Below are 13,308 nucleotides of genomic sequence, written 5' to 3' on the forward strand. Positions count from 1 at the left end.
CTCCATTTCGGTGTGTTCATCACTAAAGCATATACCCCGAAGGCTCATACTTGCAAATTTCTAACCCCAAAAGATCCATTCAAGTGTTCCTTTTATGCTACACCAGGGAGATACCTTACATGCAAGCAAACACGTCATTACTCAATTATGTTAAGAATTTGTTCTTTACTACCACTTAAAGTACCCACAGGAGTATGCACCACTGATTTCAAATGGTGCACCACTGATAGCCTTCTGCATGCTTTCAGAACTTAATGCAGACATAAGGACACCGAGCATTAGGGGGCTTTTTTGGATAAGGCACCCCTTAATTGAGATGGCATATCAGGCAAGAGTCAATGGAATTATGAATTGCTCTTGTTGAGAACCAGATAATGTATCAAATACACCCCTTTTCTAGACCAGTGACCTTTACTATGTCACAAGAGTCTAGAGCACCTTTTTGCAGGATATATTCTCAAACAAATCAAACATGTGGGCTACAGCGTAACACTATAAGAAGTGCCTGCATATTGACCGAGAAGTTAGGCCAGTGTGATGGCACAGACAGATCGTTGTTTTTTTCTCAAGTGGATGTTGGGGTGTTTTGAACTCGGAACCTTTTGGTAGGGAGTAAAATGAGCTAACTACTCCGGCAACAACCCACAGGAAAAATAGCCTTAAAGACACAGAAGTACCACCTGCCACCTGGACATGAATCTGCTTCATTACAAGCAATAGCATCTATTGAATCTCATGAAACGTTCCTTCAGGAAAGTCCAAAGATAAAGCATCTACTGCCATATTTACTCGATCCATGTTCTGCATTTGTTACAAAAGCCAAAATAAGACAATCAGGCTGTATATTTCAAAAATCCAGACGATCGCCTTGTTCAATCAGACAACTTAACACTCCAATGACCTTTCACAATTGCATGAACTGTTACGACAAAAAATATGCCAGTAGAGCAGGTCCAACATTCATAAAAAAGAACTTAATTCAACCATAGTAAAAGGAGAAAGCTCAAATGGCCATTTTGGAGGGCTAAGGTCCAAACTGAGTTTCAACTGTTTCTAAGACTGCATTTCAACCGTTCCAGCCATTTTGCCCCTAGCGATTTCCATTGCAAAACCCTGCAGATTTTAGCGTCTCTTTTTTAAGGATCTCTTATTTTCTTACATCTCCACAGGTTTCTCCTGTTCCTCTTCTTCCTCTCCCTCTTATTTTGCATCAACGTTGTTGACATGGTGTTTCCCATTTCAGCTCCCTCAAGAACACCATTTCCGTTTTGAATTCAACAAGATAACAAGACAATGGGCACAGTAAGAAGGGTCATTATTGGCAATACCTATCCAATCCTCGTTACTGGTATACCAATGGAAAGTTCAGGTTAATTCCCAAATTCAACAAAATCTTTTGACTCCATGAGTGGTCTATTCACAAAGCTTCAAATCATGCAGAGGATAGACTATGTTATATGACATCCCCATTCGTGCCATCAGTGACCAGGAGTAGGTGCAGGTTCATGCATTAAGATATGCCACCTAGTAGACACATCTTCATCAACGACTTGGACAAAGCTTTCAAAAGAAATTGCTAGTACAGCAGAAAGTTATAACAATGGAAAATTCATATTATTTCCCAAACTGAACAAAAACCAAAGCATGATCTTGACTCCATGAGTCTACTCACAGTGCTTCAAATTATTAGTCAGTGGATGTCTAAAAAGTCATCCACAAAGAACTCCCTTTAAGCAGTATATTTGTACATTTGGTTAGGTCTATGGGAAATCCTGCTTCAAAACTAGGGTGGAAGGCAACACTCAAAACAAAAACATCCACAATGCTAGATGTTAGAATGGGTGTCAACGTCAATGGCCATGAATATCTGTAAAGGCCAATGGTATAGAATGGGTGGTGTTTGTCAAAAAAGCAAGTCAAAATGGCACTAGGCAAAACTCAAAAACACAGCACACACAATAGCCCTAAAAACTATTGTATTGTATAATGCACAAGAAAAGAATACAACTGAAATTTTCCAAGTACAAAAGGTGATTGAAGATGTTGACCACGATACACAGCCCCAATACTCAGTTGTAGTTTCCCCTTGGCCAGCCCTTGCACTAGAGTCACACTATGTGATTGCTTGAGAGAATGCACCTCACAGGACTGAATTCCTATGTATTCTCAACTGTGTATGCCTGCTACCCAACTGCTACAGGCTGCCAATGTGTGCCCTAAGGTGAGGTGTGTCACATTGTCTTCCACTTGCATTGTAGCTGTCCTCAGTTTGCCAGGTTTGGGCACGAGCTAAAACATTTAATGGGGCCACTATATGTCTAGGTTGTACACTAATCATGCGGAGAACGTGGCAGAATTGGCAGAAGTTCATGCCTCTACTTAATTTGTGCGGATAATCTTTGATTAGGTGATCCACTCCACATTTGGAACTTGCACATGAGCTTAGGCATATTTACCTTCAGCAGCGGGCATTTTGCCACCACCTTGTGGGGTCCTTGACAATAAAGTGCCCGTCCATAGAAGGAAAAGATTCAAGCAAAGCTCATCCAATGTCACATGCACCCATGCACTAAGGTGCCATGTGACACACTGGCAGTCTGGCTCATCATCAGTGCTATACTTATACACATTTAGTACCTTTTTAGGATTGTTTGTCATACGCCGTGACCCCATTGTGAGCACTAGTCCAGGGACATGTCAAGCACGAGCTACTAGGTCTTTCCAAGCTTAGATGTCAGAGTCTTTCATTTAACCCACTTGGAGAGAACAGTCAGTTCATGTTAGGTTATCCTAGCATAGGAATCCATAGCAAGCATGTAGAAGCATTGGTTAGCAAGGTGTTCAAGGCTCTAGGCCAGTCCTAAGGCCAGCCATGGGAGCCTTGCATATGGGCCACCAAAAAGGGGCAAACAAAGCGCTTGTACCTAGTCGGCAGCTGCACAAGGGCATTAGAAACATGTCGGCCAGCATACACACTTGTCGGCCAACAGCAAGGACAGCCCAGCCCCACGTGTGAAGTGATGATATGAAAGGCAGCATTTAACACTTATTTTCAGCAGTCGTGCATAATAAACAGGCCGACAGCAGTAAGAGAAACCAACCAGCATCTAGAGAAACATATATGAGCAAAACTAAAGTCCCTTGCATAAATCATCTCTCTCCCTCTCATAGTTTCAGCAGTAAACAAGAGCAGAAGTATGTGTACTTGAGTCCTAGAGCTTGTGCATACATAAGCTCAGCCAAGCACTTCATTGTGCTTCAGTCCAAGGCATCCTGAAGTCTTCTTCAGCATTCAGCCTTCATTCTTGCATCTCCCTCAGCAGATCTAGGTGTGCATAAGGCTTCCGAAGTGGCTTCACAGTTGTCTTCAGTCCATTTGATGGTTCAGCAAACATTTAGTCTACATTGTCCTTGCATTTGGCAATCCTCACTCAACTGTCATCGGTAAACTTTATGCATTGTAAAGAAGTTCTCCAAAGCCAATAAAGTAAAAACTCCTGCTTGCGGTAGGGGGGCCTTAGGTGGGTAGATTGGGACCCAATCTGGTGTCGACTCTACATTCTCTCTCTACTATATTATGAGATGGAGGCACCTCCATAGTGTACCCCTCCGTCCCACATGATAGGCCTCGTTGTGCGTTACACGATAATACCGATTGCATGTTACATCCTAGGTACCCAAGCTCTCAAACACCACAAGACACTTTCCATCCAATGTGAAGGCTCACATTCCATCCTCGCTGTAAGCCCAGCGGGGCGTGCAGTGACAGACTCAACCACGTGTTCAAGAGATAAAAATATAAAGAGAGAGAGAGGGGAGAGAGAAAAGGGAATGGGGATCTTGCACAGTACACCACATTGAGCGGGGAACAAGCCCCACCCCCTTTCAGGAATTTATTCAGGAACAATCCACAGGCACGCTGGCCAGGATCAATACAATCAATGAATACAAAACAAACAAATATGCCGATGTAGGATATCCAAGTTGATGTCGATGTCGACGCACAAGATCTCTGATGTCGAGCACACCACGGAGATGACCCACAAGTATCTCTCACCGGGCTAGTACTAGATCCAATATCCAAATCCAATGGATCCCAAGTCCAATGAATCCAAATCCAAATCCAAGTCCAAGTCCAAATCCCAATCCAAAATCCAAGCTTCATGTCTAAGCTTTGTGTTCCATGTTCATGTCCAAGCTTCATGCCCATGCTCTATGTCCAAGTTCTTCATGTCCATGCTATAGTTCCAGCTTCCATGTCCGAGCTTCATGTTCCATGTCCAAGCTCTATGCCCAAGTTCCATGTCCAAGCTCTAAATCCACTCGCTCATCCCATGAATAATCTCCACAATTCCTATAGCCTTGTCAATGATGAAAACCCTAGAGAAGCTCCTTATGGCAAGAAAACCTGTTTTAATGGTTTTCGGCCGATAAAAACCTCCAAAAAATAATTTTTAGGGTTTTTTAAGCAGTTTTAGGGTTTTTTGAATTTTTAGGGTTTCTGATATTCTGTCCGTACAGGGTTCCATGGGTTAGTCAGCTAGTATATTTTAGGTCGTGGAATAGCCTATTAACAAAAGCCCAATGATTAGACCATTTTCCCACATGTAGACGCCCACAGCTGCTAGCCCGTCCCAACCTGCCCAGAAAAGCCCATGCTGGTGCACGACCTGCTTCTGCCCTGCCCAACATGCTGCAGACCTTCCCATCAGCCTGCACGCTGGTGCCTGCGCCTTGGGCTTCTGTGCCTTGTTCTTGCAAGTGGATCACCGTGTAAAGACTAAGGTCTTGGCACACATTGGGTCATAGGAGAATAATCAAAGCATGGGCTAAAGGATTAATAAAAAATACCCGAAGTGGGTTGAGGAAGAAACATGAAGGAAAGGGCCCGTGAAGATTATTCATGGCTGGGTGGAAAACTGAAGAGCCCTCTCTGCAAGTGAATCGTGTTGTATCTGTGGCTTTGTTAAGGCCGAGTCAACTACTAGTCTTCTTGGGCTAATTATTACCGTTCATTAGGCTTTAATTAAGGAAGCTATTACAGCCCACGCAATAGAAGGGAAAGCTGCATTAAAGGGTCTCTAAAAGGGCCAGTGCTCTAGGAGTGGAAAATGTCTCTTTTCTGATGAAGCTGCAAGTGACCCCAAAGCACATACTAGACACCCTGTCTCCTTCAAGGCCTCCCTTAACCACCTTAGTTTAAAACCATTCCACCAAAAAGATTTCACAGGGAAGGCTGCCCGTGCCTTGCTTGGCTAATAAATTTGGTACGTGAGACAGAGAAATCTTTCACAAACAAGCATCAAATGATTATAGGGTCATTGTGCTTTAAAGTGATCCCTAATCAGCATGCTTAGATGTTTAAAAGTGTGATACCAGGACTTCATCTGCATCAATAATAAATTTACAAGCATAATTTTTTTTTTAAGGCAGCTCCAATCAAAATAAAATGAGTCACATGCAAGCTCAGAGGTACTTACTTTGCCAACAATTGTTACAACTAGGTGATTCCTCCCTTCTGAACCTTTCTCCACATTTCTTAACTGACGTGATTCGCGGTAACAACCTGCAACATTGTAGACAACTCTGACACAAGTTACGCAAGACAAAGGTGTCTTGAATCCTTTGAACCTTTTCTTTCCAATTGCATATAGACTCATGTAAGCTTATACAGAACACATAATTCACAGGAATACTTTTGGATAGGAGTATGGCATATGGGATTGAATGAACACACCGATAGAAAGGTCTGGATATTCTGTGCATATCCTTGCGAATGGACCTGCAAGCTCCAACTGAAAACAGGCAAGAGTGAACACTTCTTCAACAATGAGAACCTTTCAATTAACTTGATACAATAAACCTAAAAGACTCACCCACAAGCTACACCGTTTACTTCATGCAAAACACAACATACACACCATAACCCCCACCCCACACACAAAAAAAAAAACAGAACAAAACAAAACAGAAACTGCAGAGAGATCAACCTCTGGAATGGTTGTGCGGAGCCTGACAGATGTAAACTGTTGCTTGCACTCAAACAAATCTGTGTCTTTGCTCAACTCCACCAAGCATTGCCACTGCATGTCCAGCTCACCAACAGTTGTGCCCGAGAGGACAAAGACGTTTCGGCACTTAATCTGAACAAATACGAAAAGATGTCACTTGATTGCTTCCTCCAAAATGAATCAAGACAAATCAAGCCATAAGAGCTGCTTTTAGCTCTATTTCCGTGGATTGAGGCCAGGAGAGAAGTGGAGCACATGCGAAAGCATCAGAGCTACAAGTATGCACACTTTGTGATAGGTAGGAAATTGAAAAGCATGCCATCCTTTAATTCTGAACATACTTTGAGCTCAGAGGTCAGTTCCACTGTCTATTTAGATAAGATTTTGTTCCTCTTTGCCAAGTCAAGGAGTATGAGGACCAAAGATGTGTGGCACTTTTCTTGGAGCAAAGGAGGAAAGAGAACTAGGGTCAAACACTATTTTCAGAACATCGGGCAATGCCGAGAAAGAGAGCCAGAAGATGAGGAGGCTAGACAAGGACACCCAACTACCGACACCTTGAGAGACCCCACCCCAACGAGTTCTCATCACAACATCCAGACAGTGGAATGCATCTAGATGCCCAGGGAATTCCCTTCAGGCATCTGGGAGATCCACAGCTCATAGACCAAGGATTTATGGAACAATATCCACTACCCAGAGCAGACCAACATCTCTGCAAATGGAATTTCGGGCCTAACAATACCATGCCTAAGTATGCATTTTCCCACTCGCTAGTTTTCAGATGTAAGTGTCATTTGAAGCCCCCCATAACTCGTGTGGAAGACCAAAACCTTGGAAAATTGGTCCTTCCAGTGTTGAAGATCAAGCCCCTCTCTCTGCAAAAGCAGTGTAATGCATCCAAGTGCTTTTTGTTGGGTATTTGGTGTGAACACCCTCTTTCGTTGTGAACAGCCCTTATTTGGTGCTCCCACTTCCCCCTGCGCACCCCCTTGCGCCCTTCACCTTGCCCTCCTGTGATCTCCCCCCCTGCATTGCGCCTCCCTTCTGATTCGGGCAGCCGCCCCCCCTCCCTCTGTCCCCCCCCCCCTCTTTCGCCTCCGCCTCCCTCTCCCGCTTAGCTTCAGCCCCCAGCCTCCTTATCCTCTCCATTCTTCCCAGGCAGGTGCTTATAAACCTTAGGGTTTTCCTCTATCTGCAGCAAGTTTCAGCATCTTCTGGTTTTGAACCCTCGGGAGGACTCCATCGCACAGCCGCTCTGTCATCCCTAACTGAGGCCGTTGTCCCTTGCCTATCCTTTTCTGAAGAAGATATCCGACTCTCGCCTACGACAGTCACCTCTTTGGAGGCCTCCACCCTGATATGCAAGCTTGTGGGTAGCCGCGCGGCACTTGGACGGTTCAGGGATCTGATACAGGCAAGCCTCCTCAGCGCGCCTGGAAAGATCATTCATCCCTTGGTGCGTGGCTACTATCACATCGAGTTTGGTTTACCTCCAGCTTCAGACAATCATGCAGCTGAGCCGCGTCGCACTGTGTACACGCGCCAAGCCTTCTATGTGAGGTGGTAGCACGGCTTCGACCCGATGTCTGATCCCTTGGCTCGCATCTCAGGCTTTCCTGTGTGACAGTCTGCTTTCCAGGTCTCGGGAAGGTGAAACTCGCGGCAAGTGCCTGGTGGACTAGGGCCTTTGACACACTTGTTGATACCATCAATGCATGTTAAAACACTTAAACATGGCCACAGCCTTAACACATATCCAAAACATCCACAAATGCTGAAAATGGAGCTTGCACGTGTGACACCACATAGAGGCCGGAATGGGCCGACCCCCCCCTTGGAGTATTTTATTACCCAAGGAGAATAATATCATGTACCAGCTTTGAGGGCCTTACTCTCCCCACGGGAGATGCCGGATTATCCATATACAAATGCCATACACAGCCCAACACGAGGCAACCAAGCCGGAACATAGGCTGTAGAAATGCCGAGCCAACAATATAATCCATATACCTCCGTGTGGGTACTGATTCTTCCCCAAAAACCACGGGTCTTCATGCAATAGAGCTGGTACAGCAAGTACAACTCTCCATTCAGCCGGTACAGCAGGTACAATGGCTGGTGTAGCAAGTACGATGGCTGGTACAGTCGGTACGGTGGCTGGTACAGCCAGTACGGTGGCTGGTACAGCAAGTACAAATGCTGGTACAACAGGTACAATGACTAGTACAACAGGTACAATTGCTGGTACAGCCGGTACAATGGCTGGTACAACGGGTACAGAGGTTGGTACAGCTGGTACGGTGGCTGGTACAGCAGGTACAGCAAGTACAAATGCTGGTGCAACAAGTACAATGGCTAGAAATCATAATAAATGATTAAATACCCTTGCCTTCAGTATTTCTTCGCGATGGAAGCCTCCAAAACAGTCCCCAACAGCCAGTATTCTTCATGGGCAGCCTTCAAGAGAGAGAGAAAGAGAGTAGCCATCATTAGGGGAGCCTGTAACGGTGGTAGAGGCTAGTGTGCAGCAAGAGAGCCTCTATTAATGAAGAGAGAGGGCTCCAATTTATAGATTTAGGCCTCCCATGAGCTAAAATGGCAAGAGAAGGCTACAATGACAAGTGGAGAGCCACACAATAGCTAAAGTGACAAGTGTGAGGCCACTTGTCTCACTTTGATCCACTTTCTAACAAGTGTCAGGCCACTTGTCTCACTTTGGTCCACTTTCTTGCCACATGTCCCAATCTAAGAGATGGGTCCTTCCATAAACTTTATCTCTAAAAATATCCCAACTGGTAGACATTCTGTCATAGGCACTTTGCCAACTCTTGGTATCTGCTCAATTCCAGATGTAATGACGCGAACAGAATTTCCATCGGAGTCGGGCCAAATATAGCAACTCTCCTAAATTTTAGGAGTGTGGTCCTTTGTATTCTAGGATAATCTCCCATTCCCAAAAGCTTGTACTTTCCAAATATTTAAACATCCTGGAGTCCACCAGACTCCTTTCAGACTTGGAAATGTCCAGGCTGGTGACATCCTCCCCAACTTCTTAAAAGTTGTCCGCAACTTTAAGCTTCAAGCCATATATTCAAGATATAATCATATCCCATCGATTGGGCGAGACGAGACAGTCTCAAAAATCCAATATAACTGAAGAATCCATGTCCCAAAGAAATGGGCGAGACTAAATAAGTCTCCATAATACCAATATCAAAATCACGTCCCAAGATAAATGGGCGAGACAAAAACAATCCCATAAGTCTAGATATCATAATCATGTCCCAAGATAAATGGGCGAGACAAAACAGTCCCATAAGTCCAGATATCATAATCCATGTCCCAAGTAAATGGGCAAGACAAAACAGTTCCATAAGTCCAGATATCATAATCCATGTACAACACCCAATGATCATACCTATGAGATACGCCTACCTGTGGGTCGGCAAGTATGGGATGATGGATCGAAAGGTGGAGACGCTACCGATCCGGATTCAGGACTACGAAGATACTCTGGAATGCTATATATTATGCATCTAGAGCATGTAGACTTGTTATTAGGGATTGAGTGGTTTAAGACTCTTCAAGTCCAGATAGATTGGTCTAGTCATACTTTTTCTTTTGAACATAGGAACACCCAGTATAGTATCTTAGGTGATTGTATACATCCCTCTCACGGACCTCTTATAAAAACAGTTGATTTTGGAAATATAATGGATTCTTCTTTGTATCATGCTTTCCATTGTGTCCTGATTCCACTTTCTTCATTTCTCGTACCTTCTATGGATGTCAATGAATTAAGTGTGTTAGCAAAGAACTCCAGAAGATACTTGATTTATTTCAAGATGTATTTCCTATGGAACTGTCATCAAGCTTACCACCCGATAGGGCAGTAGATCATCGTATTGACATTGGTCCTTGGTGCTCACCCTGTTAATATTCCACCTTACAGGATGAGCCAAGCTGAGGAAGATGAGTTGGCCAAACAACTCGCAGATTATTTAAGGATGGGCCAAATCCGTCCAAGTAAATCACCTTGGGGTGCACCTGTGTTGCTTAGGAGAAAGAAGGACAACACCTGGAGAATGTGTGTCGATTACAAGAGATTGAACAAGTTGACAGTTAAGAACCGTTATCCTCTCCCTAGATCAGATGACTTGATTGACCGGTTAGCCGAAGCGAAGTATTTCACAAAGATAGATTTACGTACTGGCTATCACCAAATACGTATTCATGAAAGACATGTCGAAAGAACCGCCTTTCGAACTAGGTATGGCCATTACGAGTTTCTCATATTACTTTTTGGATTAACCAATGCTCCAGCCACTTTCCAGCAAATGATGAACGATCTTTTTCGTGAACATTTGAAAAAATTTGTGGTTGTGTTCTTGGATAATATTTTAATATATAGTCGTACTCTTGAGGATCACGTTAGACACCTCACGATTGTCTTAACCATTTTAAGACAGAATCAACTATATGCTAAATTAAGTAAATGTGAGTTTTTCATGACAGACATCATTTACTTGGGACACAAGATCAGTAGAGATGGACTGCACATTGACTATGACCGAGTTCAGAAGGTTCTGGCCTAGCCTATACCGCAGACAGTGAAACAACTTCGTCCTTTTCTCGGTTTTGTTGTTTTTCTTCGGAAATCTATGTGGGAGTACTCTCAGCTTACACTACCGATGACCAACTTGTTGAAAGGTCGTGGACGTAAGTCGAATCAACCTATCACTTGGAATAACGATCTGGATATAGCCTTCAGACTTTTGAAAGATAAAGTCAAGGAAGCACCTATCTTAGCATTACCCGATCCTAGTCGGCCTTATGTTCTTGAAACAAATGCCAGTGACTATGAAATAGAGGCTGCTCTATTTCAAGATAGTAGACCTGTTACTTTCGAGAGTAAAAAGCTAAAAGACACTCAATTTCGTTGACCAACCCTTGAGAAGGAGCTTTATGTTGTCATTCATGCTCTCAAGGTTTGGAGACATTATTTATATGGCTCCAAGTTTGTGGTATTGATTGATCATCAGTCAATCAAGTATGTGTGTGATGCCGATGATTTGAGAGGAAGGAAAGCTCGTTGGGCTGAGTTAATGCAAGATATTGATTTTGATTTTGAATTCTTTATCAAAAGGAGTCCATGAATAGTGTCGTAGATGCGCTTAGTCAAATTAGAGAGGTGAATACTTTGTCGTTCACCGAAATTTCTACTGACTTATTTCAGTCATTGAGAGGGCTTTGCAGGACTGATAGTTATTTTGGTCCATTTTGGCAGAAGATCCAAGACGGGAGCTCATTGATTGACCAAGACTCAATGACTGAGCAGCCTACCATTCAGGCTGCAAGAGGCCAGTGGATGATTCGGAATGGTTTACTATTCCGTAATGACAAAATTTGTGTACCACATATCCTGGACATTAGGTCCAAGATTCTTAAGGAGTGTCACGACGCCCCTTCTGCTGGACACATTGGGGTACACAGGACATTATCGTTAGTGAAACACACTTTTTAATGGCCAAAGATAAAAGAGTATGTAGAAGATTATGTTCTCAAGTGTCAAGTTTGTCAAGCAAATAAAGTTGAACGTTTTAGACAAGCTAGGCTATTGCAACCTTTGCAAATCCTAGGTAATAAATGGGAAAGTATTTCCATGGATTTTATTATCGGATTGCCAAGAACACGTCAAGGCCACGATTCTATTTGGGTTGTGGTGGATCACTTGACAAAAATGGCTAGGTTTTTACCAACACGAAAAACCATTACAGCTACGCAATTAGCAAGACAGTTCATTGAGCAATTGTTTAGACTATATGGGTTACCGCTAGTCAGTGATAGGGACTCTAAGTTTACATGAAAAACTCCATGATTCGGTTTGTGATCAAGTAGATGATTATGGAGAAGATGATCTCCACGCTTCAACGAAGATGGCAACGCGATGAAGAGGTTCTTCTTCAACTTGATGCTCAAGAGAGGCTCATGCTTCTTTTATACTTGGGGAAGCCTTGCTTTTTGCCAAAAAGTGATGCTATTGCTTTGCTTTTGGTCTTGTTAATAGTAAAATATTACTATACTTTAGTCAAAAGTTGGTCTTGTTGAGTAAAATATTACTCAACTTTAGTCAAAAGTTCTTGTTTTGCTTTTCTAGCTTCAGGGCCTTGCTTTTTGGCCCTGGAGCTGCTTTTTGAAAGAGCGGCTTTTAGCTTTTTGGTCCAGCTCAGTCTCCTCTTTCCAATGGTGCCCTTGGCTTGTGTTCAACCCTGTTTGACTTTTTGCTTTTTGGTATTTTTTCTTAATCAAACCTTACGGACCCCATCCCCATGTCTTCTTCCACCTGTCTAGTGTCCGAGCATGGGTTTCATCATGTTAAATGGAGCTAGAAAGGCCAAATAGTCACATGTTTATCATTGTTCTTCTCAAAGGACCTCCGAATAGATTCTCTTCCCCCTTTTCAATCCCCTCATCTAGATCTCACCAAGCTGCATCAGTCTTGTTTAGCTACACTAAAAGACCTAGCTATTCCCCACAGAGTTCTCCACAAAGCTTCACTTCTACAAGGGGCACTCCTTCCAAGTTTTTTGACATTGGATTGATTGAGAAATCCAAGTATCTCAGCCGGCATGTGTGGAACAACAATTGTCCAGTTGAAAGTAGCTTCACATCAGCTCCCAATTGAGACAAGGAGGGTAAAGAGCAGCCCTAAAGAAGAAAAAATTATGCAGAGTGTGTACCACAAGGGACACAAAGACAGACGAGCACTATATGTTCAGATGTCCAATATATTATAAGATACAAGGCCAACTCCATTGCCTCTGCCAAGAGGGTTTGCCGAGTCATGGATCATGGAGACCTGAGATCCTTGAGTACATCCTTGTGCAGTCCCAATTCGGTTCCCACCAAGAGGCGACTTGGTTTTCTTGTCCAAAGGCGTTACAACTTATCACAGCTTTGCAGTCACAATAACAAGAAGGGCTAGCAGGGACTTGAATTGAGGACCTCCCCTCCCCAAGTCACAAGCCTGTTGGCCCAAATGAAAGCGAGAGAGGGAGAGATGAAGCAGGCGACAAGCAGAGAAGATTAAGCAGCAATTACTGATGGGATTAAAGACAAGATTAGGCATGAGATTAATTGGGGTATAAGACATACTTTATTCATTTAACCCGCGGCATCTTTTATAATCTGCTACACCCGCCATGGCTTTGCTGCTTCAAGCTTTCATAGCTTCCCAGATTCAAGGGGGGGGGGGGAGAGAGAGAGAGAGAGAGAGAGAGAGAGAGAGAGAGAG

General features: G+C 43.6%; 1 protein-coding gene across 1 annotated transcript in view; it reads right to left on the minus strand.

The window, feature by feature from the left end:
* Positions 1-341: 341 nt before the first annotated feature.
* LOC147623269 (phosphoadenosine phosphosulfate (PAPS) reductase family protein) overlaps positions 342-13,308 on the minus strand; it is a 69,465-nt gene continuing 56,498 nt past the window's right edge. The window contains exons 13-16 of the mRNA XM_086821368.1: positions 5,991-6,143; positions 5,738-5,795; positions 5,481-5,566; positions 342-801 (exon numbers count right to left, since the gene is read on the minus strand). Of these exons, the coding sequence (XP_086677494.1) occupies positions 724-801; positions 5,481-5,566; positions 5,738-5,795; positions 5,991-6,143 (375 nt within the window). The 3' untranslated portion in view covers positions 342-723. The remainder of the gene's footprint in view (positions 802-5,480; positions 5,567-5,737; positions 5,796-5,990; positions 6,144-13,308) is intronic.

The sequence above is a fragment of the Cibotium barometz genome, chromosome 27, assembly GCF_041138505.1.
Source record: "Cibotium barometz isolate CiBa-2024 chromosome 27, ASM4113850v1, whole genome shotgun sequence".
In the NCBI taxonomy this organism is placed as follows: domain Eukaryota; kingdom Viridiplantae; phylum Streptophyta; class Polypodiopsida; order Cyatheales; family Cibotiaceae; genus Cibotium; species Cibotium barometz.